The sequence below is a fragment of the Populus alba genome, chromosome 3 (assembly GCF_005239225.2).
Source record: "Populus alba chromosome 3, ASM523922v2, whole genome shotgun sequence".
NCBI lineage: Eukaryota > Viridiplantae > Streptophyta > Magnoliopsida > Malpighiales > Salicaceae > Populus > Populus alba.
In genome coordinates, this window is record NC_133286.1 from 920,297 (window position 1) to 945,616 (window position 25,320).

Consider the following 25,320-nt stretch of genomic DNA (forward strand, 5'->3'; position numbering starts at 1 on the left):
AAAAAGCTATTTTATTAATTTAACTTTTTAATTTAGCATTTTACATGGGAGAATCAAAATGAGGGTATACAAAATTAGGGAAAAAAAATGTTTATGTTCAAATAAAAAGTTCATGATAAAGTTCTATTAAGTCTTTGGGTGTTTTTTATGGTGAGAAAAGTGTAACAGTATATTATTATGTTTTGGGTTTAAAAAATAAAATAAGTGAAGAATCAAATCACAATTCGATTTGACTAAATCAAATGCAATGGTAGATGGAAGCTTTATATTATAGTTTTTTATTGGCTATTTAACTTGTGTTTGCATATTTTTTATGCCATGTTTTTGTAAATAAATAAAAGATTTTAAATGAAATTTAAAAAATTCATGCATATATCTAATACCTATTTATAAAAAAATTTATTAATCGTGATCTGTACCCAACTAAAAGTTCAATCAATCAAATTTATGCTTGGGTCACTGACTCGATTAAGTTTAACAAATTTTTTTTATAATTTTTTTATTTAAAATAGGCACAAATAAAATAAAAACAATAAAAATTAAAATGATTGGAAAAAAATTATATCAAAATAATTACATTGTCCAATTAATAATTAACCAAATATCAATGGTTAGATTAAAAAAAGCAATAAGCAAGAAAAAAAAATGGAATTGCAACCAAAGCCCAGTCTCTCGAGCTAGGATTAGAATGACCAGGAGCGACCTACTGCTTTAGAAAAAATTACTAGCCTTGGTACCCACACGATACCGCGGTTAATTTTTTTTTGGTATAAAATATTAAAAAAAACAAAAATTTAAAAATCTTGGTTTGGCTGCAATCTGATCTAAAAGTAATATTATAATATTAATAATAAAATAAACTTGCATGATCCAAGTTTAAGTGAGCCTGATTGCAACACCGGACTCAGAATATTTGATGTGAATCTAGCTATAAAGTCGTGCCATAAGAGTGTGATAATTAAATAGATTAATTAAAAAAAAACGAAGAAAAAAAATCAACAGGAAGGAAAAAACTAACGAAGAAAAAGAAAATAAATAAATTGGGTTAACCCTTTAAATCAGGTTATCCTGTAAAACCTGGGATTCGCGTAATGAAAGTTTGATAACTAAATAGAAAAAAAATGACAGGTTTACCCAAAATTAACTGGGTTAACCCATCAAACTAAGTTAACATGTCAAGCCCAGGATACGTATCATGAAAGTATAAAAGTCTGATAATTAAATAGAAAGAAAATTAACTTTAACAAACTAAATTAAATGAAAAAAATAACTCGTCAAATCAGATCAATCCATCAAACTCGAGATCCGTATCATGAAAATCTGATAACTAAATAAAAAAAAAATTAACATTAACAACCTAAATCAAACAAAAAAAATTCATTAAAAAAAATTAAAAAAAAAAAGAAGCTAATATTGTAGTAATTCATAGTGTTTTTGTTTTTTTTTAAAAAAACTACAAAGCTAAGTTTTCAACCAGATCAATATAAAAAAAACGACAAACACTTATTTTTTTTTTAAAAAAAAGTCAATTTTGGGTAAAATAAATGAAAAAAAACATGTAAAAAAAAAGAAAACAAAAGCGAAAAAAAAAAATGTGGAAAAGCTACGGTGTTTTAAAGAAAATAAACAAAAAAACTAAATTTTCAACCAGTTCAATAGTAAAAAAAAATAAAATCAACAAAAAAAATTCTGAAAAAAAAATGTAAAAATTGACAATTTTGAAAAAAAAAAAAAAAAAAAACACGTGGGGAAAGCTAAAGCTAGATTATCATTCAGCTCAGTATTGAAAAAATAAATTCGATAAATATAATTTTTTTAAAAAAATATACGGAAAACACTATAGCAAAACAAAAACTATGTAGGGAAATACTGTATCAATCCATATTATTTAAAAAAAAAACTACAAAGCTAAATTCTCAACCAACTTAATATAAATAAAATAAAATTTACAATGATCATTTTGGAAAAAAGATAAATAACATAAAAAGAAAAAAAAAACAATGTATGAGAATATATAGCAATCCACAATGTTTTAAAGAAAAAAACTACATAGTTAAATTTTTAACCAGGTTAATATTTAAAAAAATTAGTAAAGATAATTTAAAAAAAAAAATTAAAAAAAAATAAAGACAAAGAAGTCAATTTTGGGTTAAAAAAAAAGTATGTAACAAAAAAAAAAACAAAAGCAAAAAACAAAAAGCTACAGTGAAAAAAAACTGCTATAGGAAAAAAACCAAAGCTGCTACAGTGAATTCCCCATGTGTTTTAGAATTCTTTAATTTTTTTGCCACGTGTCTCGTCCTGATCCCCTATCTTTGAATATTTATTCATTTTTTAATAAATATGTTTTAATTGGCTATTAATTCAAGTCTATTAAGGCATAATAAAAAAAGAGAAACAAAGAAAATGACAAATCATTATAGCATTCCAAGTGATTTATTTATTGGTGAACGAACGGGAAACAATATTTTCCTCACGTATTATAAAATATTTCTTAATAAATGATTTAAGACCAGGTTTAGGGCGAGCCAATGTAAAAACCATGTCCTTTTTTAAATCAATTTCAAAGGTTTTTTTTTTTTTTTTTATTACCACGTGTCAACACCCCGCTTGCAACCCACAACACGGGTTTGTTTTAACTATGCTTCAGGTTCCATGACGACCCGACCCGACCCGACCCGATCCCATTTTTAATTTTGTTTTTATTATGCATTTGAATTGTTTTTTTTTTTTAAAGAAAAACATAGTTATTATATCCCTAAACCCTAAAGTTCAAAAAGGCCGATTTCGCTCCTATTCTCAGATAAAAAAAGAAGAAACAGCTGCTCCCTTCCCTTCTCAATTCACTCACAGCCGAATTCAAATTCACGCGCAGCAGAAACAGCGTTTCTCCAGCAGCAGTAGGAGCAGGTTCCTTTAATGAGTTTTTGTTTTTTCTCGAAACAAGGTGTTTAATGCAAAGAAGTGTGGGTTTGAGATAATGGGTTTTGAAGGAATTCTTGATTCCTTTCTCTGTTTTGATATTTTTCAGAATCAAAGAAAGAGCGTTACAGAGATTCAATTACGTGCAGAAATTAAGTTATTCATTGAAAGATGCCAGCGCCAAGTCTCAGTGAGCAACGTCATATTATTTTTTGTTTATTTTTTTTATTTGAATGTTGCGTGGCAATCCAACTTCATAAGCAGATTGAATTGGTTTTTCATGTGCTTCAACTTTGCTCATTACACTGCAACTTGAATCGGTTAATTGTTTAACTTTTATTAAGCAGGATTGAAGAGGCACAAAAGAACAAACAAATCTTGGGCTGATGGGAAACAGAAACAGAAGAAAAGGTAATCGTTTTATTTGTTTCAATTTATGTTAGTTACGAAGATTCAAACTGCATTAGACCATTCGAAGTGACCTGACATGACGTTGATTTGAAGATTGACTTATGTGTGCTATGTTGCTGCGTAGCTAGAAAATTAGTATAAGAGGTTTGGAATGAAGGGATAAAGGTTATGCGACTATAGATTTTATATGGGGTTTCTTTTGATAGGTTTGGGAATGGATATTGATTATTTGGTGACTAGATTTCTATGATGCTGTTATTCGAGTTTTCACCTCAAGAAAGGTGAGGTTAGTTTTGATTAGTTTGTTGCATGTATTATCAAGTCGGGAGATCCTTGTAGAACTTGGGTTTGTTTGGTGAAATTATTGGCCAGGATTTAGGTAAGCTGGTGGCTATCCATCTTTTAAGAGACAGAGAAGAAAACGGAAACGGATCTAAGTTCCACTGTTTTATTTGTGGTTTGACAGGATCATGTGGCATACAGTAAGTTTTACCTTTGGGAAATGATAGAATCAAAATCTGCTGTGTTGTGTAAGGGTAGTTTGTACGATAAATAGGTGGGTGGCTGTTGCTATCTTTGTCCTCCAATTTTTGAAGCTTGTGTGGTCTGTTTTTTGTCAATTATATTTCCTTTTATGGTCCGGGTATTAGTTGGCTGTTGATGATTCCCTCTTCTTCTGAAGTGTAGAATTGTGGTGATCTGGTATGAGGCATTTATGACTAATACTTCGCTATATATTGCTTTGATCATAGACCAAGAAAAGAAGGTAAAATTAACTTGGAGGAAGATGTCGCTGGCGACTCCCAATCTCTCAGCATGTTCGAGGAAGATTCTGTTGAAGAAGGTACTATATGATAGTTTTCTTGAAAAGTATGCAGGAAAAATAATAAGTTTTCATTGGTTATTTTAGGGATGTTGCTAAAAGTAATATCAGTAATTTAATGCTATTGTTTTTAATCACTGTTAACATTCCTTTTTTTTTAGAATATTGACGAGAGGAGGTGCCCCTATTCAGTATTATTTCTGACTTTTAAACTTGAATGGAGGCTGAAATGGGACATATTTTCATAGCCAGCCATCACTTTTTTGTTATTGTCTTGCTTTTTCTCCCATTTCATCACTACCAGGAGCAATTTTAAACAATTATCAGCTACCAGTGTTCTTGGTTGTGTTAAGAATTGCGAAGATGTAATCAATACTTTCTTTCATGCTGAAGGTTGCTCCTAATAATATCCTAAAGCCCTGTTGGTTACTAGGAGTGAGAATGAGGCCTTTGTTCCCATTTGTAAGGTGTTTGGTTAACAAGGCTAGGACAGGGTTACCAAAAAGGGAGGACAGTTTGAAGGCACCTGGCACCTGGAACATGGATCTCCATGATATGCAGACTGAAAACAAAAACATAGAGACTTGTTATCTTGGAATATGATACTGTTGGTTAGATTTCTTCATATCAAATACTTGGAAGGAAATACACTTTTCCATAATGTAAAAACACTTTTTAGGTTCTTGTGTGTTTAAATTGGTGTATATTTATGCAAACTGTTTTATGGTTAGAAAATACAATTAATCACTTGGATTTTTTAATTAAATATTTTGAAAAAAGTTCGTTTCATTTTCAATTTGCATTAGATAGCTCCTCAAAAAGAACTAAGAAGTCCTTTTAGAATAAAATGAAGATAAAAACTAGGAAAAAACCTTAGTTGAACAATTTTTTTCTTCTTTCATTATGCTCAGAATTGGTAGTGCTTTCCATTAATAAAGTTGTAACATGAGATTGCTGAGGTCTCATATGAATCACTTGTCTAGAGGGACCAGTCAATTTTTTTAAAGAAAGTCTGAATAATATGACCATATTCACAGCGGCATCAATTTGCAGCCTACCAGTGGATATTTTCATCAACTAACAAAGTGTCCATCATTAGAAAGGAATGCTAGGAATTTTAATGGTCAGATTTTCTCAAAAAATGGTTATCACAGATATCTTTTCTCTCTCATTCTGTGTGGCTTTTGCTTCTTGTACATGTGTATCGTTAGCTCTTTCAATTGGATGAACCAGTTCTTCATTGTGATTTTATGTTTCCCTGAGGAGGATAACTTATTCTCTCATTATAAATCCCTCTAGAGGTCCAATATATAATGATCAGTTGCTGGTTCATGGTTTCTCCTTGTGATATAATTTGATACCATGCTATGCATTCTCACAACTGTTTCTTTTCATCTGCCTTTGAATTCTTATTTGTATGAATATGTTGTACTCACCCAGACTGTGCATTGCTCAAGGATTTTTATGTTGCATCTTGCTAATATAAGATGGTTGATGAATCTGTAATTCCCTTCTTTTAATCTTTGGTTTATTAATGTTGGTATATAGGAAGTGATAATGAAAGTGACCTGCAAGAGCAAAGAACTGCTGGCATTGTGGACGCGGATGGAGATTCTGATTCAGAAGATATTCTGGAGGCCTCCAACACCGATCAAGAACAAGAATTGGATGTCAAGTCCCAAACTGTTGCAAAGGCACCAGCTTCCAGAAGGTACCTTTGGATGACCCTGCTCCTTATATGATTGCTTATAACTGTTATTAATTACCATCATCATTAAGATTGTTTGGCAACTGATATATTCTATGTGGATGGATGCTACTAAACAACACTATTTCAACTGTTGTCTGACACATTTTTTCAATTCTATTTTTTATGACTTGGGTTGGTGAATTGGTAATTCTTATAGTCAGAGTGGAATCTTCTTTTTCATAATAATTGTTGTTTTTCGAATCTTCCATGTATTATGATTGGCTTAATTTACAAATGAATTTGCAAAATGGAATTAATGGAAGAGGTATTCCCATAGAATAGTATTTGGCTGGAAAAGAATTGGTTTTTCATTTATGTCTTCAGTTGCTGGCATGGAAGGCTTTGAATGAACTCACAATGCATTCCATTCTAGAATTCATTTTTATTTGCATAATGTTTGAATGAACAGAAGTTTGGTTCTGTCCAATCTGTGAATCTAATAAAAGGTAAATATTGTGTTTACTTTGAAAACAAGTGTTGTGTGTACTTAGAAAATAAATCTGGTTGTCTGTACCTTTACTTGTTTATTACATATTGTTAAACTTTGAAAATTTATGTGGCATGTAATTTTCATGGGAACTTGCACAAATTCACAGAGTTAGATTATGGCAATACTGCTGAAACCGTAAAATGAGATATACTGAAGATAGGCTATTTATTGTAGTGCAGTCACTACTTGTTTTCGTTCAATTTCTTGTCCCTTTTAATATGATGAAGTGCATTTTGGATAGTTTTCCCACATATTTCAAGTACCTTCCACTTGTAAAGTCTATACATCAACTTGATTTATGTGGCTGAGAAGTAAGTGAAACTTTAGAGAGACGTGTGTGTGATTTAGTGATGAGTGAAGTATCACCTAGTCAAGTTGGAAAAGACTTTTTGACTATAGAAAAGGGGATTGAAGTGTCAGCCAATTGGATTAATTGGTCTTTATTGTAGTAATGGCTATGAAGGTGTAAAGAGGAGCTCACAGAGGAGGTAATTGCATTGATAGTGAGGTAATTTCAGGGGTTGTGTTTTGGATATGACCATTACAAATGGTTGGAATGCTTGTACATGGCACATTGCTTTTAAAGGTAATCGACCGTGAAAGTATGGCGTGGGGAGAAAGGTACTTTCGGGCTTTTTCTTCATGTTTATGAATAAACAACTATAAGTTGAATATCATGTTTTTGGCAAGTTCTGGGCAAATGGCATTTTAAGAAATGCATAATTTCCACTCTCATCACTTTGGCGTGTGACTTTACAAGTGCAAAAGAAGATTCATCCACCAAAAGTCAAGGATAGACTTATTTATCTATGGCCAGCATTTATAAAATCTTGACCAAGGTTTGGCCAATTGTCATTGTTGTGTAGTAAGATGATTCTATTTCCCAAACTGTGTATGAGGTTGTGGATGATGCTGAGAGGAGAGAGAATGAATGAATTATTTTTTAAGTTGTCTTTTAAACAAGCTTAGAGATGGTACATTGGAATCTCATAGATAATATGATGGGGTCTTGAGCAAAATGGTCAACAAGGGTTTGGCTCTATGCAGTTGATATTCTCTTTTTGTTGTTCATCACTGCTTGTGTTACAGAGTGTTCAAATAAAAATATGATTGTTATTATATACATTTGGATAGTTTCATTGCTGAATATGGTGAATTATTTATTACAATCCTTAAACTTAAATGAATAAATACTGACTTCTCTATGGAACTTGTATGTTTCTTGTCCTCTTGAAAGCTTTTCATGAAATTCAAGTATGATTGTCTTTGTGCAGCTCTTTCCATTCTCACTTAGAGTATAAGTTACCAGAAACTGAGGTAGAGGATCTGTTGAAGAAAAAGTGGAAATATCAATGGGATGTGCCTGCTTTTGGCATGCCAAATTGCAAGTGGGTAGGAACAGGAGAGTGTTTTCTGGAGGTAATTTTCATACTGTCTGTCTCTAATCTATTATTTATTGTCTACATGCAACATATATGTGAGATAAAAAGAAAAGGGGATTATGGAATGCAGAATGGGTGCCCTCCATAAAGAATTCATGTAGGCACCATGCAAATGAAAATCAAGAGACTTGTTGAAGCATCCTTTTAAATGCATTGAAATGGTGCAAAAAAAATAAAAAAAAACACACCAAATACTTACTATCCCACATCAACCACTTGGAGGAGTAAATTTATAAAATTCTTGAAATTGGCTTCATAAAATTACTCCAAAACAAACAAAATGTGGTACATCCTTTGTAGATTTATGTAACTTATGAGGCCTTTTCATTTTTTTAAATATGCCTCGCAATTCTTAGTACTTTGTGATTAAATGGAGAGGATAAATGAAGAAGATGATGCGATAGAAAAAAAGGGAGGTTCTAATTTAATGGTTTATTTATATAGGATTTTTATGTTGTCATAATTTTTATTTGAAGTGTCTAAATATATGCCCTTCCCCCACAAACCGTAAATACTTGTTGGCCATTTAAATAGTGGTCCAAGGAGATATTGGTCATAAATACCAAGGAGAGATGCTGGTCATAAATATCTATGATATTTTCTTTAATGTGGAGGGGTTTCTATTAGTCTTTCAAACATTTGAGCGATCCCTAATTTTCACTACTTCAGGGATTGTTATTGTAACTACCTTGAATGTTAAAAGCGTTAAGGTTATAGAAGATGCAGTTTGTTAATTATGCAACCATGTTCATTTATTACTTTTGTGCAGGTAGCTAACATGAACTCTGATTGTGGTCTCAAGCAAAGGTTATATAAACACTGGTTGGATGTGTGCAGGACATCTGGCAGCAATGATTTTCATTCATCTCCACAGAGATTCTTCTTCTCTCTTTGTAAGCCTCATCATGGTTTTATAGATGATCTTTATTTATTTGGCTGCTCCTATCTGGATTTTAATGGTAGATATTTATTTAGATTCATGATGTCATAATTTATAAGCATCTAGGGTACTAGAGATCTTCATATCTCTAGTTTTCATATTTATGGTTAGTGAGAAGCCCATGTGCCTCAACCTTTATTTTTATGAATAATAGACAGCCAATTTTGACAAACATCCCTTATGCCACCACCTTTTATTTTTAAAATGTTAAATTGCCAGTTCTAGTGAACACCTCAATCAGTGGTTTAAATTGTTTGAATTGTCCCATTTATTCTGTCTTTTGTGATCTCCTCTTTGAGTCTTGCAGAGCTTAATCTTGAAATAAAAATTCAAAGAGCAAATACTATTCCTCATGTGTCAGTTATGCCAAAGGTGCCTTACAAGTGTGCTGAAAAACCATCTGATGCTAGTAATTAGAATTGATTGGTGGAATACCAGTTCTGCTTGATCTTAGATTGTTTTAGCATCACAGCATTTGACTTCTAAGAATGTCCAATCATTCTATCTGAACTTCATGTTTTTGTAGGTCTGGGGGTGGTTACAGAAAAACTAAGAATACAAGGGCTACTTATGTGAATAGATATATGGGAGAAAGGAAATTGATTGACAGGACCTAGCACCTCACTAGGTTCCCTAAACAACATGCATAGAACTCCTTGAGATCATGCCCTGGAGAAGATATGCAGATCACACCAAAATACTTTAATGTCAATAGATGAATATTTCTGCAATTTTCTTCTTGAAAGCATGTAAATATCAGCATCCACATTAACAAGAAATATACTTCCGATCTTGATCATCAAGAAGTTTGAAATTTATGTAATCTCATATAAAAAAATCAGTAGAATGTTGTGGCTTCTGAACATGGATAAGTTTTCATTAGGTGTCATTTTTCGGAAGTGCTTTTCTTTTATTCCTATTCATTATGGGGTTATATTAGTACTTTGGTGCCTATGTAAGAGCAAGTATTTTGTATTTGGTGCCTGTATAAAAGCACCTATATGGTGTTTAGGAGGGCTGTTTTCAATGATCCATTTGAGATTATTGATTTCGTGTATCTTTCCTTTTCGTTTGTGTTTCTATTTATACTCTTTACTCCTTAATTTCTCCTCTCGTTCTCCTATGCCAATGTTTTCAACACCCCCTTGTGAGCATCTCACTTTGGTTCCCTATGAAAATTTATGATTTAGTAATTGGAAACATATGATTTTTTCACATTTCTAGAAATATTGGTAGGAGATAGATCTATTTACATGTTTTAGTCTAATTACACCATCCTAATTAGTTTAGGAGGCACAATTAATAAAGTAGGAATGACGAGAAATATAACATGTTTAATGATATAGAGAATGAGAGACTAACCATAATTTGTCTTAATATAAACATAAATGATGTGAAGGTTTGAGACCATATATTTGCTCAAATCAGATTTTAATCCTTGTCAAATATTTGAGAAGAGGCTTGTTGGAGTTTTATCCAAAATATGTTTTGTATGCTGTTTTATTGCAATAATTACATGTTGCTTTCTCCATCTCTGTCATTTATCTGTTTGACTTAGTTTTGATGCATCGGCTATTATATTTTTTCTTGTTTGATGACTTTTCAATCATTTTACCAAAAATGTATGACCATGGACTTTATTCTGTAAATAGTTTATAGTTGCTTTCTAGTATTGCGCATAAGCCCCCCCATTTTTTTTTTCACTAGGCAACAGCTATAGAGATATTTTGCACTGTAACAAGAAGCCTTTTTACCGCAAGGGCCTAAAAGAAGACTCGGCCATCATGGATGCATACATTATGCACTGTGTATGTGAACTTCCCTTCTCCTTGAGAGTTTCAATTATATTTTTTGGTCTAATGGTCTTAATTATCGTGAAATGAAAACATCATGCAGCTGAATCACATTTTCAGAACGAGAGATCTTGTGACCAAGAATGATTCAAAAGTGGGCAAGCGTTGGGAGAATGCTAAGGATGAATTGCTTGGTGGTGATGAATTCCTTGATCATGGGTTTACTCGTCCAAAGGTAGTGTGGAGTGGTTTCCATTGATCTGTATGCTATGCTAACTGCATGTGAACAGTATTCAAGCTTCGCAGAGCTGGATTACAAATGCTCAAGACCAATGCATCTCAGCATCAACCCCCGATAATATTCATCTTATTGTTTCTGTGTACTGTCAATTGTGGAAATTCTGGTTCACATAGAGATGCATGGCAGTGATTGCTCACATACACATATATATGCTCATTGTTGATTGCAGACATAACTACTCTTCACTTGTCATGATATGTTTTGCAATTGTATTTTTCCTTTGTATCATCTAGGTTTCACCACCTTTGCAAAAAGAAAAACAAAATTGTCAGAAATGCCATTGTAGTCATTCATATGAGCCAAATTATGGATTCCATATCAATTGCAAAATTGTGCTTTGAAGGCATGGAAAGACCTGGCTATATGAGAGCATATAGGCCAGACAAAGATCTCAATTCTGTGTGCATTGTAGGATGTTTTGTTATTGAGACAGGATCACAAGACCATTGTTTACAAAAGCCATTCTTCCCTTTGAGCCAAAAAAGTTTTTTAGCTTTCACTAAAGAATCACCCATGTAGTTTTATTCAACATGTGTCTCAAATCATTGAGCTTTCATGGAGGGGTACAATATAAAGATGAGCTTTGTTTCCCATGAATCTTTGGAAGTGGGTTTGCCATATAAAATGTTTAGTTTCATCTTTCACATGGAAAAGCTTTGGTTAGTTTTTATCTTAAGCATGTTTGTTTATGATGTGTCATTCAATATTGTGTTTAAATGTTGGCATAGTTTTTTGGAAATCAATTAATTAGAGGGAAAAGCATATGTAAGTTTGAGGCTAAATGGACCGATAAACTGTCTCATTTAGCTCTAGACCCATTATTATCAATGCTTAATTTTGTACTGAATTGGCTTAGAGTGACCAATTTTCAAGATTTACCATTTAACGAGCTACTATCAAATAATTCATTTTCAGCCAGCTAACTTGCCTTGTAAGAAACATACCATCAATTGAAAAGATAAAAACACTTGAATTTTGTCACCTTGTTCTCCTTTCTCATTCCACTTATTTCTAAATCGGTATGTTTACTTGCTTCATCAGAAGGGATTGTTTTAATTCTGTATTACAGGTTTTGATCCTACTGCCCTTTAAAAGCATTGCAAATCGTGCTGTTAATAGCCTAATAAAACTGACCCCCGGAGCTTACAAGGTGATATTTCCTTGCTTTCATTAATTGTACTCATTCTTTAAACATGGTTTACGATGCTATTTAATGGTAATATTTACTGAACTTGCATCACCAGCTAATCCTGAATACTTTGGGTGCCTGAATTGACATATAAGGTGGCCTACTTGACTTTTCGGTCTCTTAGAAGTAGAAATATTTGATTTGTAAACTACTTTTGACGTGCTGATACATGCCTGTTCTTCCTCTTACTATTGTTTTTTTCATTAACAAGTGTAGTGAAGGGCATAAGGTTCAATAAATGTAGCCCCATACCAAACTTCTCAAATAGGTCTTTATTTTTTACAAGTAAGAAAACTGTTTTCTTTGAATCCACATTCAACTAAGGCCATGTTTGTTTCCCGAAAAGCAGTTTCCGGAAAACCATTTTCCAAACTTTCCTGTGTTTGTTTGTCATTAGGAAAGTTGGTCAACGGAAAACATTTTCCGGTCAACGGAAAACATTTTCCAGTCAATTTCAGTCAAAAAAAAATTTGACTTGATTTTCAGGAAAGTGTTTTCCCTTTAGCTGTGTTTGTTTTCCAGAAAGTGGTTTCCGGGAAATCACTTTCCAAACTTTCTTGTGTTTGTTTGCCAGTAGGAAAGTTGGTCAATGGAAAACACTTTCCAGTAAAAGAAAAATTTGACTTGGTTTTCAGGAAAGTGTTTTCCTGAAAATTTTGAGGGGAAAACACTTTTCGGAAGTTGTGAAAAATTTAGAAATGTCATTATTTTCTGATTATATCAAATTTAATCCTCAAACTTTTGATTGCTATATATATATATATATATATATATATATATATATATTTTGTTTTGAATATTTATTTTTCAATTTCATCTCTTAAAATTTTATTTTTATATTAACTTTGGTCCTTATTTTTATAATTGCTATTTGCTTTTTCCTTATCATATTTTTATTGAAATTTTTTATCTATCAAATTTGGTCCTCATTCTTTTGATTGTTACTTATTTTATTTGAAATAATTTATGAAATGTTGATTATTATTATTTTAATTTCTTCATCTTTTATTTTTTTTGAATTTTTTTAGATTTGATCTCTATTATTTTGATTATTATTTATTTTATTTGAGATAATTTATGAAATTTTTTTTTTCAATTTCATTCTCATTCAACTTTTTAATTTGTAATATTTGTTCCTCATTATTTTAATAAACTTAAGAAAAATAAAATATTAATAAGTTATTTTCCAGCTCATTTTTCATGACATAACCAAACACTGGAAAGTGTTTTCCAACTCATTTTCCATTACACTACCAAACATCGGAAAACACTTTCTTGGAATTCACTTTCCAAAAAGAAACTACTTTCCAGCAAACAAACGGAGCCTTAGTATGTTTTGAAGATTAATTCTCATATTCGAACAAGCTTTTCTAGGATTTTGTACAATCTCATATATGAAAGCGCGGTTGCTTATTCTGCATATGGTACACTATTCAAAAAAACTGATAAGCTGTTGAAGATTTTATTTCCTTATGCTTAGAATAAAGATTTCAAAGCATACACTTTTCTTTTTTCACAGGTTAATGTGGAGCACATGAGTCGTTTCTCTAATGAGTTTGGAAATCACGATGATGAAGACAATGTAAACACCAATGAGTTAACTGGAAGTGTTAAAAACTCAAACTCCCAGAAGTCCTCAAAACCACCTGACCATCAAGCACTTTTTGATGGAAATGTAGATGATAAATTTATGATAGGCATTAAATTTACGAGGTAAATTACTTTCTTGTATAATGCTGGCCAATTGATATTTTTATGATGTGAAAAAACCATCAATGATTGAGTTTTTGTATTTGATTTATTGAGCAATTTGTTTTGTCCTCAAATTACTTATGGGTCATTCAATCCTTTATTAGCAACTGCCTAGTTTGGGAAGGTGGTCATGATTAGGATTAGAAGTGGTTCAGAGAAAGGTTAAATGGATTTGGAATTTGGCCACCCGTTACCAAGATTGTTAATACCTTTGCACACATTAAAAAAAATTCCGAGATTAAAATTTTGCAACGATAAAAGACACAGCGGACTATTTGTATGCTCTTTAATGTTCTTCCTTTGGTTATTTCTTTTTATTCGGTAGGATCTGCATATATGTTGAGTCAATTTAAGTGCCCAATCCTTATTCAATATGATGAAAAGAGGAGAGGTTACCTGCTGGCCTTTTTTGCAAAATCTTTTCTTGATACAGAAATTTTTTCAGGTTATTCAATTTTCTGCATGGCCTTCATCTTATGTAGTCCTTTTTTTTTGTCCTTTGATCTTTTGTAGGAAGAGCATTAAGTTATTTAGTGATTTCTACTCCTCAGACTTGATAGTCGCTTCTCCTTTGGCATTGCTGAAGGTAAATTTCCACCCTGTACACAAATTTCTTGTTCTTTAGACTATTCAAAATGTCAAGCGGAAGGATGGTAATTTTTTAATGTAGGATAACAACTTGTTCTTTACTGTAAAACATGGATAAATTCATGGAAGAAGAGGATATATAATGGTTCTTGATATCATGTGGCATAAGTGTTGTCTAATGGTCATGTCAAAAAGCTTTAGTATCCTTTAGATTACACTTAAAAAGGTTATCACTTAATTGAATATAATATTTGCTTTCTTCTTCTTTTCTTTTTTGGGTAGCAAAGAAGATAGTGAGAAAGAGAGGTCCATGCATGAGAATCATTTCTGAAGTGTCAATGAATTCTGATTTAAAATGAGCCAAGGCAATAGGAGTGTTGGAGATAAAGAAGGCGGTGGCAATATTGAAACCAACAGTTTAACTGATTTTAAGATTCTTTTCTTTCCTAATTCTAGTATTTCTTCCTCAAATAATTCCTACCTAACACCAACAAGCCATGATAGTGGCTGATTTAGCAGATGCAGGCTACTGTGAAGACTACACTCAGAACATATTTGAACCACTAAAACGTTTATGATATTTTCATTCCTTTTGACCAAATGTCTTCTCTGCTGCTGTTGAACTCGTAGGCCCTCTGACACAACCTGTTACAGATGTGGAATCAATCCTCTTGGATGTTGATAGGTCGCTATTATGTCATGAGAAACAATATATTTTCCAAGTAGAATGTTAAGTATGTGCGACAAGATTGATGATTGCTATATTTAATTTTTTCTGTCAGTTGTTTGTCATTTTGAACCAAGTTTAATGAATTTGGTTCATTTCTCTATTTGGGTATGATGCCTAGGGCTCCTCGTTCTGAGGTGCTGGTGGCAGTCATGATCTTAATTATCAAACCTTGATTATTTGGGGGGAAAACACAAAAGAAAGCTTGAGATTTCATAACTTCCAGCAAGAAGTTGCGAACAGTTAAGCTGCACTGCTTCATAAATTGAGTCTCTTTCACATTATACTCATGTGATTCTACAGGGATATTTTTCATATCATCGTTACGTCTTACCAGTTTTTATGCCATAGATTAGCAGATTTCTTGTAGTTTTCTCTTAAGCAAGCAACTGACAACGCAACATTCTTGTCAGAAAATTGAGGAAGCTAAACGTGACAAGGAAAAAGATGTGGATTATCTTTCTTCCATAGAGGTAAGATCTGTTTACTTGCTTGTTGGTTATGACTGTGTCCTTAGATTATAATATCTGTTTTTCACGATGATTAGTATGCTTAAAACTAATGGAAAGATTATGTTTGTTGGAAAAATAGGTTCTTATCATTGATCATGCAGATGTTATAGCAATGCAGGTAGATCATGAAATGTACTGGCTTGTATTTTTTTGGTTGCTTTTCATATACTTTGTAGAATGTGATTCCCAGTTTGTTCTTTTCACTTTTTGATGAATGATATCCAGAATTGGGCCTTCCTTACATCAGTTCTTGAACAATTGAATTGCATTCCTTCTAAGCAGCATGGGACTGATATAATGCGCATTAGAAAGTGGTATGTTGACAGTTTCTACTATTTTTTCAATGTTGACTGTGAACTTTCCTATTAGATGGGGATGGAGGGTTATGTTCTGTCATTTGCAGAATGTTAAATGATAAATCTTAGATGACGTTTTAGAATGCATAGTGAATGTTTAGTTTTGTTTGAATTGAAATTTACCTTTTCTTCTTTAAATGCTTTGGCTGATGATGGCTGTTTTTATGTTCAGGTATTTGGATGGACATGCCAGATTTTATCGGCAAACAATTGTCTTAGGTTGTTATGCAAACCCAGGTAACTTGATTTTTACTTTCTGTCTCCCATGCATTATTGATTTTATTACTTTGCCTGCTTATTCACCTACAGTAAATCAAGGCTTTATTCTGAATTCTGTGTTGCAAGTCTTTTCCCTTAATCATGTAATTGATCAAGTGTAGAGTGAATGTTTGATTGGTTCAATTTGTGGGTTTGCAGCAACTTTTGGATGACATGGATCTATGATTGTAAAATTTTGTTGCTTTTAATCAATTATGTACATGTCACTCATGACAAGATACTACTTATATCACACCCCTTCTACACGAATATTGATGACAAGTACAAATAATGCATATGTGGTTTCTTGTTCCAGACATTAATGCTTCCTTCAATCGTCAATGTGTAAACTACCAAGGAAAGGTATGCTAGTTGCTCTCCATTTTTATTTCTTGTGATTGCCATGTACATCTTGGTCTAGGTGGTGTTTTTCAATGCCTTTGGGTTATTAAGGCTTGAGAAGCTATTGCTGAATGGGAAGGGTGTATTGGAAGACAATTTCTGGTGAAAGTTTAAAGTAACCTGTTCCCTTAATTTGTCTCATCCACGAGGGACTATTTTTGGTGAAATTAGAAATTTAAATCCAACATTGTTAGGTATAGGTGAGTAACAAAGGATATTTAACTATCAAGAGTAAGCATAGTGTCTCACATCTCTCCTCCAATCACTCTTTTTTTCCCTTCTGGTGACAAACTAAATACATGGATGTCATTTGGCATATGCATCACAAGCAGACATACTGTCAATGGAGTGCCTATTATTCTTCACTTCATTTTTTCGATAGCAATACAGCCATATAATAAAACTATTTTTCCTTTTGATCTTAATTCTGATCATCCAATAATCTGAGATTGGCAATATTTATGAGGTTTGGTTGTATGAGTTTTGAATTAGGAGTTTTTTTTTTTTGTGCATCAAATTAGATCCAAACTTTAGGGACTTCTATCAAAAAGTTGATAAAGAAAAATAGGTTAAGAAAAAGAGGACTTCAACATGAAACCTAGGTCTTAGTTTCCAAGCCAAAGGATGGATTTCCATGGATAGATCTTAATCAGCATCAAACAGTAAAGCTCCGTGACTTGATATGGTCATGTTTTCAGGGTCTCCTAGCGGTCCTGGCCGCAAAGTTCTATAAAAAGTTTAGTAAACCTGGGCTGGTTCCAAACGTCCGCAAAGCTAGTGTGACCTGACAAAACCCACTAATAAACTTTCTTTTGCCCAATTAAAGCCTATATATCGTTCTGTTTGTCAAGTTCCAGCAGGGATTGATGCCAAGTAGTCATATTTCCCTTTGAATCAGTGTTTGCCATGTGATTTCCCAATCTCCCATTTGCTTTCATCGATCAAAAGCATTTTCTTTCTGGTATTTTAAACTAATCTTGATATCAAGGTGGATTTGGTTTACAATGTTGCGGAATGTCATGAAAGGATCCAAATTCCTGATCCCATCTAGTCTGGGATTAAGGCTTTGCTTGCTGTTTTTGCTCCGTGCTAGTGTTTTTGTTAGAATTTTTCACGATATGATTATGTTGCTGAGCCAGATGGGTTTTGATAGTTCAACATCATCCCACTAAACAGTAGATGACTTGTTTATTTGTTCCATATTTTAATATACTCTTATTATTTTTTAAATATGTATTACTTTGCAATTTTTTTCTTACTAGTGTATACTTTGTTTATGCATGTTCTGTTACTCATTTGCACATGAGTTTTGGATCTTCTAGCAATAAATGCATTGTATTGTTCTTGACCTTTTCATTTTAGAAAATTGATATTTTTTGCTATCTTTTTATGTAATTGAAGTGCATTTCTTTCAGAAATATTTTATTCAGCTGTCTTGCAAATTATACAGTAGTCACTTTTAATTAATAATGACAGGTAAAGTTGATATGTCAGTATAAAGGTGTTCTTCCAAAAGTCTCAGACCAAGTACGGCAGGTATGCCTTCCTTGTCTTGTTTGTTTCATTGCTTAAATTTGTAGGTATGTGATGAACTGGCCACTTTCAGATGTCATTTATTTGTTTGTCTTCCCTCATTTGTTTTGTTTCCAAGACAATTAGAAAAAGAAATTCAGAAAACTCTGTAAAGGATATTTGAAGCGTGGCAGAAATGGAAACCAATAGAATTCCCACCTGGCTCTCCATATTGCTTTATATATATCAACAGAGGAAATCTTGCTCAAAGAGATGTAGTTACAACATTTAAGATCTTCATTGAGACCAAGAAACATTGATACAGAACAGCCTTCCTATATGATGCAATAAAAAGTTGTCCTACCTCAGAACAGCAGTCTCAATTTGGAACAGCCCTTAATTATTTGGGATTTTCTCTCCATTTAAATATTTCATATACTGACTAGCATAGTCCAATGCTCAGAAAAACTGCAACACTTGCCTTTCTCTGAACCTACAAAGGGCAGCAACGTGTCCTCCATCTTATTCAGGACCACCCAAGAGTCTCCAAATCCAATAGTAAATTGTTTCAAATGGCCATATTTTTTAAAAGACACATCGATATATTCTGTTAGAATTATTGCATCATCTTCTAATTTGTCATATTGCTTCCTTTTTCCTTAAAGTTTCAAACTAAACCTGTTTTATATTCTGTGGGATAATCCATAGCAAACCAGGAAATAAGAAAAACATAGAGCTGTGCATCATAAGAAAATATGTATACGTGATGTGCATGTGAATTGATTTTTTAACAAGATTTGTGCATAATTCAGATAACCTGCATTGTTATGGACAGTTGTGTGATAAAAGTAATAACAATGACAGTAATAATAAGATGACGATGAAAGATGGGATCTGAGTTACTTGTTAATTATTACATGTTCCCAAAGCTCAATCTCCCATTACTGTGGTGACCCCTTCTCTGTGTGAAGAGGTCTAATTAGTGTACTGTTTTGATAGGAAATGGGCCTACAATTAATAATGAAAAAGATGGTAAAGGAATTTCCACATTGTAGATGGTAAAATCAAAAGTGTCAACAATTATTAATAGGAAGAAACCCAAATACAAGGGTGTTTTTTGTTTCAAAGTCAGTCATGTTTTGACACAGTAGGTTAGAACTATATACATTTGTATGTGCTCCACGCATAATGAGTTTTTTAGATCAAAGAATAGTTCATGTGATTTTCTAGCCCTTTTCCAATGGTTTTGTACAGTTTTGAAATTCAATTGCTCATTGAGAATTTTAAGCTGTTCTTAACTGTGTTGCCTGTTTTGTTAGAAGATAACAAGTTTGCATTTCTGATCTATGGCTGAAATCTGATAGAACCATTTAGTTTGGTTTTGTTGCTAAATGCTTTTGTTCATCTTCGTCCTTGAAGATTTATCAGCGATTTGATGCAGACTCTGTGGCAGAAGCTGACAATGCTCGACTTGACTACTTTGTTCAGAAGGTTGGTCTGGAATATATATATGTATATTTTACATTTCAACCGTGGATATGTATTTTTTTTTGGTGGATAGAACATTTAATAGCATCTCTCTTATCACTCGTTGTTTGCTTCTTCTAATGAACCCACAAGATGTCAAGATATTTAATATATTTTTTGTTATTGCACCAACAAATTCTCTAGCCTATAACTATTGAATTGAGGACCAAAAAGGCGACAAGCAGCAATTTTTTTTTTTTTTTTGCCAATGTGATGGTGGAAAAATTCCCAACAGGAAGGGAAGGGATAGTTTCTAATCCCATCACTGTATAAAGAAACAGAAACCAGTAAAAAAAGTACTACTTGACAGAAACATGTTCATTATTTTGTTAGTTATTACATTGGGGTGCATTTGAGACGGAGATGAAAAATTGAACCACCCACGGTTTAATTTTGCTTGCATTTTCCCACCCTTATATTTAAGAAAGAATAGATGTAATCATAGCATTTAACCATCTGGAGGAACAAGTCATCAATATCCTACTTTTTACTTCCTGTTTGGTGTAAGATGGAGACAGACATGCATCCGCTGTTTTAACCAAGTATACAATTGTTGTATGCTAAACCCAATTCTGTGTTAGTGTGTGTACTGTCAGAAGTTGACTCATGCGTGTCAGTGCACACACACTCTTAACAAGTGGATGGGGATTTCTCAGGGGTGAGAAAATGAATGGCATTTCAAGAATTCTGTAATTGATTAGTACATGCTTCTCTTCTCATTTTCCACAAATATCAAGATGTTGATATTTTTTCTGATGCAGGTGTTCCCAAAAATTAAAGATTCAGATGAGGTAAATATATTGATCAATTGTAGCATACACTTGCTTTGAGATAATTGCCATTGTTACCTTTACATGAAATTTCTTGCAGGGGGGGGTTATGCTATTTATTAGTTCTTACTATGAATATGTTCGACTTCGTAACTTTTTGAAGTCACAGAATGCATCCCTGTGTCTGCTTGGAGAGTAAGAAGCTTCACCTTTTATTTGTTGTGTTATGTCTTTTAATTTATCTGTCCTGTTTTATGCAATATCGCTTTCCACTATAGTTTGCAATTGCATTAACCCACATTGGCTTTGATCTTTAGCTACGCCGAACCAAGGGATGTCACTCGAATGCGGAATTGGTTTCGTAATGGAGAAAAGAAAATCATGCTTTACACAGAAAGATTTCATTTTTACCGTAGATACAAGGTAAGGCATCTCGCTTTTTAACTGCTAGTTACTTTTCTTGCTCCAACTATTATTTCTATTAGTCTTCTTCCAACACAAGACTGGTGTTTAGCATTATTAAAAATCATGGATCCTTCTTTTTCATGATGAGTAGATTGGTGGTGTTCGAAATTTGATCGTCTACTCTCTCCCTGAGAGGAAGGAGTTCTTCCCGGAGGTGAGCATGTTTCCTGTGAATTTGGTAGTTTTGACTGTCATTGTTCTGCAAACTAATTGAAGCCTTACTTTGGAGTGAACTACTTTTTTACTTAGCATGGAATCCATTTTTGCTATCTCATTAACCTTCAAGTTTTCTTTTCCTTTTTTTTTTGGTAGGTTGTCAACATGCTTGAAGGGGCTGATGACATGACATGCACTGTGCTCTTTTCTCAATTTGATCAACTCCAGGTAACCTTATTGAATTATCTTGGATCTGTTAGTACATTGGTTGTGCAGGTTTTTTTTTTTTTTTTGTGTGCCTGCGGGCACCATAAACTGGTAACTTCGACCTCCGTTCACACATCCTCTGTGAGCCCTTGTTTGTTGATACACAATCTGTTCTATTTTTGGATGTCGTAGCTGGAGAGAATTGTTGGAACTGCTTCTGCAAGAAGAATGATCACCTCAGAAAAGGGTGTCTTTGTGTTCTGTTGAAATGCTTCACCTGGCTCAAAAAGATTCTCCAAGTATGAAATACATGGGTAAAACCCTAAAAAGGTTCCATTGTTCAGCAAGACCTGGGCATGGACATGAGATTCAATGGGAAAGGAGCACGCTTAAAGAACTACAGCAGGTATGAAACTTTGCAAGAGGACTCTTCCTTTGAGTTTCAAAAGCAGGAGAATAAAAGAGTTATTCTCAACAGATGCAGATATAATCATAGATCATTTTGCTCCATTTTTCATTATGATCATCGTTTTCTGTGTCCTTTTAGATTATTTTTTCCGGTTCCTTGGAATAGTTGCTTAGGATCCCAAGATCACGCCTTGCTGCAAAGCATGTTTCTTTTGTATTGAATATCACCCGTCAAACAGATTTCTTTTTGAAGTAAAATATGTCTGCAATCCGTATTGATAAATTTAAAAATCTTACCTTCACATAGTATTGTATCTTCTCTCGATCATTATGACCCGGTCTTATAAATTTTCTTATTTGTTTTCGGTGGATGAGAATCTACAATCAACTTGATGCGTACATGTAATTTGCAAAATATTGGTTTTCTTATTTATTTATTTATTTATTTTTATCTCTTCAAGGGGAGATGAAATGATTAAAAAAAGCATAAAAAATGAAAGAAATTATTTTATTTATTTTATATTTTTTTGGCCAGTGAGGATGGAATTAAAAACTAATGATAAAACATTTGCCTTTTCCTTTCAAGAAATTAAAGAATAATCTTTGGACCTTAACCTCATTGCTCTTAAAACTCAATCTGAATTTTATTTATAAATTATTTTTCCTTTCCAAAATCATTTTATTGAAAGAGAGTAAAAACCTTTAAAATTTAAAGTCTTGTTATAAAATCTGTAATCATATATATATATATATATATATATATATAGAATGTCTATTATTATAATTTTTTAGACTTCATAACCAGTGTTTTAAAACCCGGACCGGCCCGGCAGGGCGACCCGGGCATGGGACCGGTCCGGGTGGAGGCCAAGCCCCGCTTGGGAATTGGCCCGGTCGGGTCGACCCGATACCCGGCCAGACCCGGGTGAGACCCGGTCAATTTTTTTTTTATTTTCCCTGTCATTAAACGACGTCGTTTAATGACATCTGAAGACTAAAACGCTGAACACTGAGACCCGGTCACTTTTGCTTCACAAGAAAACAACCTAATCTCAAACTTTGAAGCCTGAACAGAAGACAATTTTGAGGAAATTCAACAACCCTGGTGATCTCAACTATCCGTCGTTCTTGGTGGTGTTTACCAACAATAGGGTTGTAAGGTACACCCGAGAATTGACAAATGTGGGCGCTGCTGGCTCCATTTATGAAGTAGCCGTGACTGGGCCGCAAGCAGTGCAGGTGACGGTGAAGCCTTCTAAGCTTGCTTTTAAAAACGTTGGGGACAGGCTTAGATACACAGTGACTTTTGTGGCAAGGAAAGGTGCCAGTCTCACTGATAGATCTGGATTTGGTGCAATCGTGTGGAGAAATGCTCAACACCAAGTTAGGAGCCCAGTTGCATTTTCATGGATGCAGTTGTGAGCTTTTCTTCTTCAGGTTTCTTATTTGTTATAGATGAATATGGGTTTTCTGTTGACGGGCCTGGTCACGACTTTGCTTGAGAGAGAGCTGCCAAACAGGGAGAAGCCAGAGCTGGGATATGATTTATGGTATTGTTTGCCCTTTGCTAGGCAGGATATAGGGCTGCTAAAAGTTTGATTTTAATTAACCGTGTCCTCGAGAACCTAGGTTCATCGTAAGTTGTTTCCATGGGAAGTGAGTGGAGCTTTGTATTTCCCGAGGAGAGTCCATGTAGATGAAAGGGAAAAGATAGGCATAAGAGCTATGAGGGCTGCAAGTTCCCGAGGAGAGTTTTTATATAGTTTTTTTGGGTTGATCCGGGTCAACCCATTTGACCCGTAACCCGATCACTTGACCGGGTTGAGTTTCAAAACTATGTTTATAACTCTTGAGTTTAATCTGCTAGTTTTTCATTTAATTTTGAATTTTTTAGTATTCTAAAAATACACTACTAGTTTTGTATTCTAAATATTGAAAAATATATAAAAAAAGATATGAATTTGTTTTTTAAATTTTCTTTGGAATATATATGTTATTACTTATTCTTTAGTTTTTAACATGATTACTCAAATTAATTTATTTTGAAATCTCGGCATGCATGAACATCCATGTTACATGGCTTGTATCAATTTTAATATTTTTTTTTCTTTTCAATATTATTCATATTTTATGGAATATATTTGGTTCTGTAACTTATTTTAATGAACTTTATTTATTTATTTATCAAGATTTAAAGTTTCTGAATAATTAATATTGTAAGTTCCTAAAGAATTAAATAAATTAAATACAGTCCTTGAAGAACTAGTATTTCTAAATAACTAAATAAATAGTAGTCTTAAATGACTAATTTGTTTCTTTTATATTCATGATTTTATATATATATATGAATTTGACAAACATGAATTTACCACTCTTGATATTTTTTGGGAATAATTATTTGTCGTTGATTTTTAACACTAAGATTCATTTGAAATTTATGAATCTTGGAAAGACCATTAAAGAAGAAAATAATACATCCTTGTAGGATCTTGTAAAAATAATAATTTTTATTTGTCACGATCTCCATGAAGGATTAAAAGTTGAAAATCTCACAATAAAAAATCTTCTTATTTTGTGGTAAAATTTAAAAGAAAGATATGACCACCAAAAGTTTACTATATTTCATTAATCTCGTTATAATTGGTTACACCTGAGGTTGCAAGATTTTAAATTGGTTAGTTAATATAATTTTGCTTTTAAAAAAAAATTATATCAATTAAAATTTTATGGTTAAAATATCATAGAATACTAAATATTAAAGAAAACATTTTCTACTTTTCATGCCTCAAATATTATCCTATATAAATAATATAAAGAACGTAATTTCAAGAGGTACTCTAAACTAATTTTTATATCTTATTATGGCTAAACAAAATAATGAGTTTTTGATGGAAAATCATCAATCTCATCCCATGGGTTCTAAATAATTCCTTGAAGTGAATTGAACCTTTGTCTAAAAGATAAGAAAGAATAAAAGGATGTCGATATGGAAAAAATAAATGGAAAAAAGAAGAAGAGGAGATATATTTTTAAAAGCAACCTAACATACCGCCAGAAATGGAGACACAATGAACCAAAACAAGAAAATGGCAAGACTTTACATAAACCCGAAGATAAGTGTTATAAATGTGGTATGCATGAACATTAGTCTTGCACTTGTCTCATACAAAAATATCTGACAAATTTTATATCAAGTCTCTCAAAAATAAAATGCAATTGAGATTAATTTTATTTATAAAGATGATTTTGAATGTCATAATGCTTATCTTGATATTAATGATTTCTTTAAAAAACCCAGATCAAATATATAACATACTTAGTGGTGGAATCCTAAGAGATAATTAAGATTTTTTTTTATATTTGTATTATGATATTTATCTTATTGCATTCTCAATAAACAATATCAATTTTATTTTAGTTAAATAATAAACTTTAATTGTATTTTAAATAGATATATGATTTTTTATGATGAAGATTTATGTTTGGTAAAACAAATGCAACAACGAACATAATTCTCAAGGAAAATAAATATTTTAAATATTTCACATTAACTAAAGCTAATATCACCACAATATCATGTCTAACAAACATGTTTAAAGGCTCTAAAAGAGCTAATATT

General features: G+C 32.7%; 2 protein-coding genes across 6 annotated transcripts; both read left to right on the forward strand.

Moving 5' to 3' along the window:
* Positions 1–2,754: 2,754 nt before the first annotated feature.
* On the forward strand, positions 2,755–22,010 carry LOC118036858 (protein NUCLEOLAR FACTOR 1). 5 transcript variants are annotated; one of them, XM_035042691.2, is made up of 25 exons: positions 2,755–2,947; positions 3,032–3,112; positions 3,267–3,333; positions 4,086–4,177; positions 5,705–5,867; positions 7,671–7,815; positions 8,608–8,731; positions 10,486–10,586; positions 10,675–10,806; positions 11,942–12,022; positions 13,581–13,774; positions 14,327–14,399; positions 15,542–15,601; positions 15,720–15,758; positions 15,866–15,954; positions 16,169–16,233; positions 16,571–16,617; positions 18,133–18,192; positions 19,588–19,659; positions 20,457–20,486; positions 20,566–20,660; positions 20,783–20,888; positions 21,022–21,084; positions 21,243–21,314; positions 21,486–22,010. In XM_035042691.2, the coding sequence occupies exons 2-25, from the start codon at positions 3,094–3,096 to the stop codon at positions 21,558–21,560; spliced, it is 2,064 nt and encodes a 687-aa protein (XP_034898582.1). In that variant the 5' UTR covers positions 2,755–2,947; positions 3,032–3,093; the 3' UTR covers positions 21,561–22,010. The 5 variants fall into 5 exon arrangements, with proteins under 5 accessions (XP_034898582.1, XP_034898584.1, XP_034898581.1 ...); XM_035042693.2 differs by having other exon boundaries at positions 3,270–3,333; XM_035042690.2 differs by having other exon boundaries at positions 2,755–2,910.
* Positions 21,604–23,123, forward strand: LOC118036862 (subtilisin-like protease SBT1.8). Its single transcript, XM_035042697.2, has 2 exons — positions 21,604–21,699; positions 22,767–23,123. The coding sequence occupies exons 1-2, from the start codon at positions 21,604–21,606 to the stop codon at positions 23,121–23,123; spliced, it is 453 nt and encodes a 150-aa protein (XP_034898588.2).
* Positions 23,124–25,320: the final 2,197 nt, after the last annotated feature.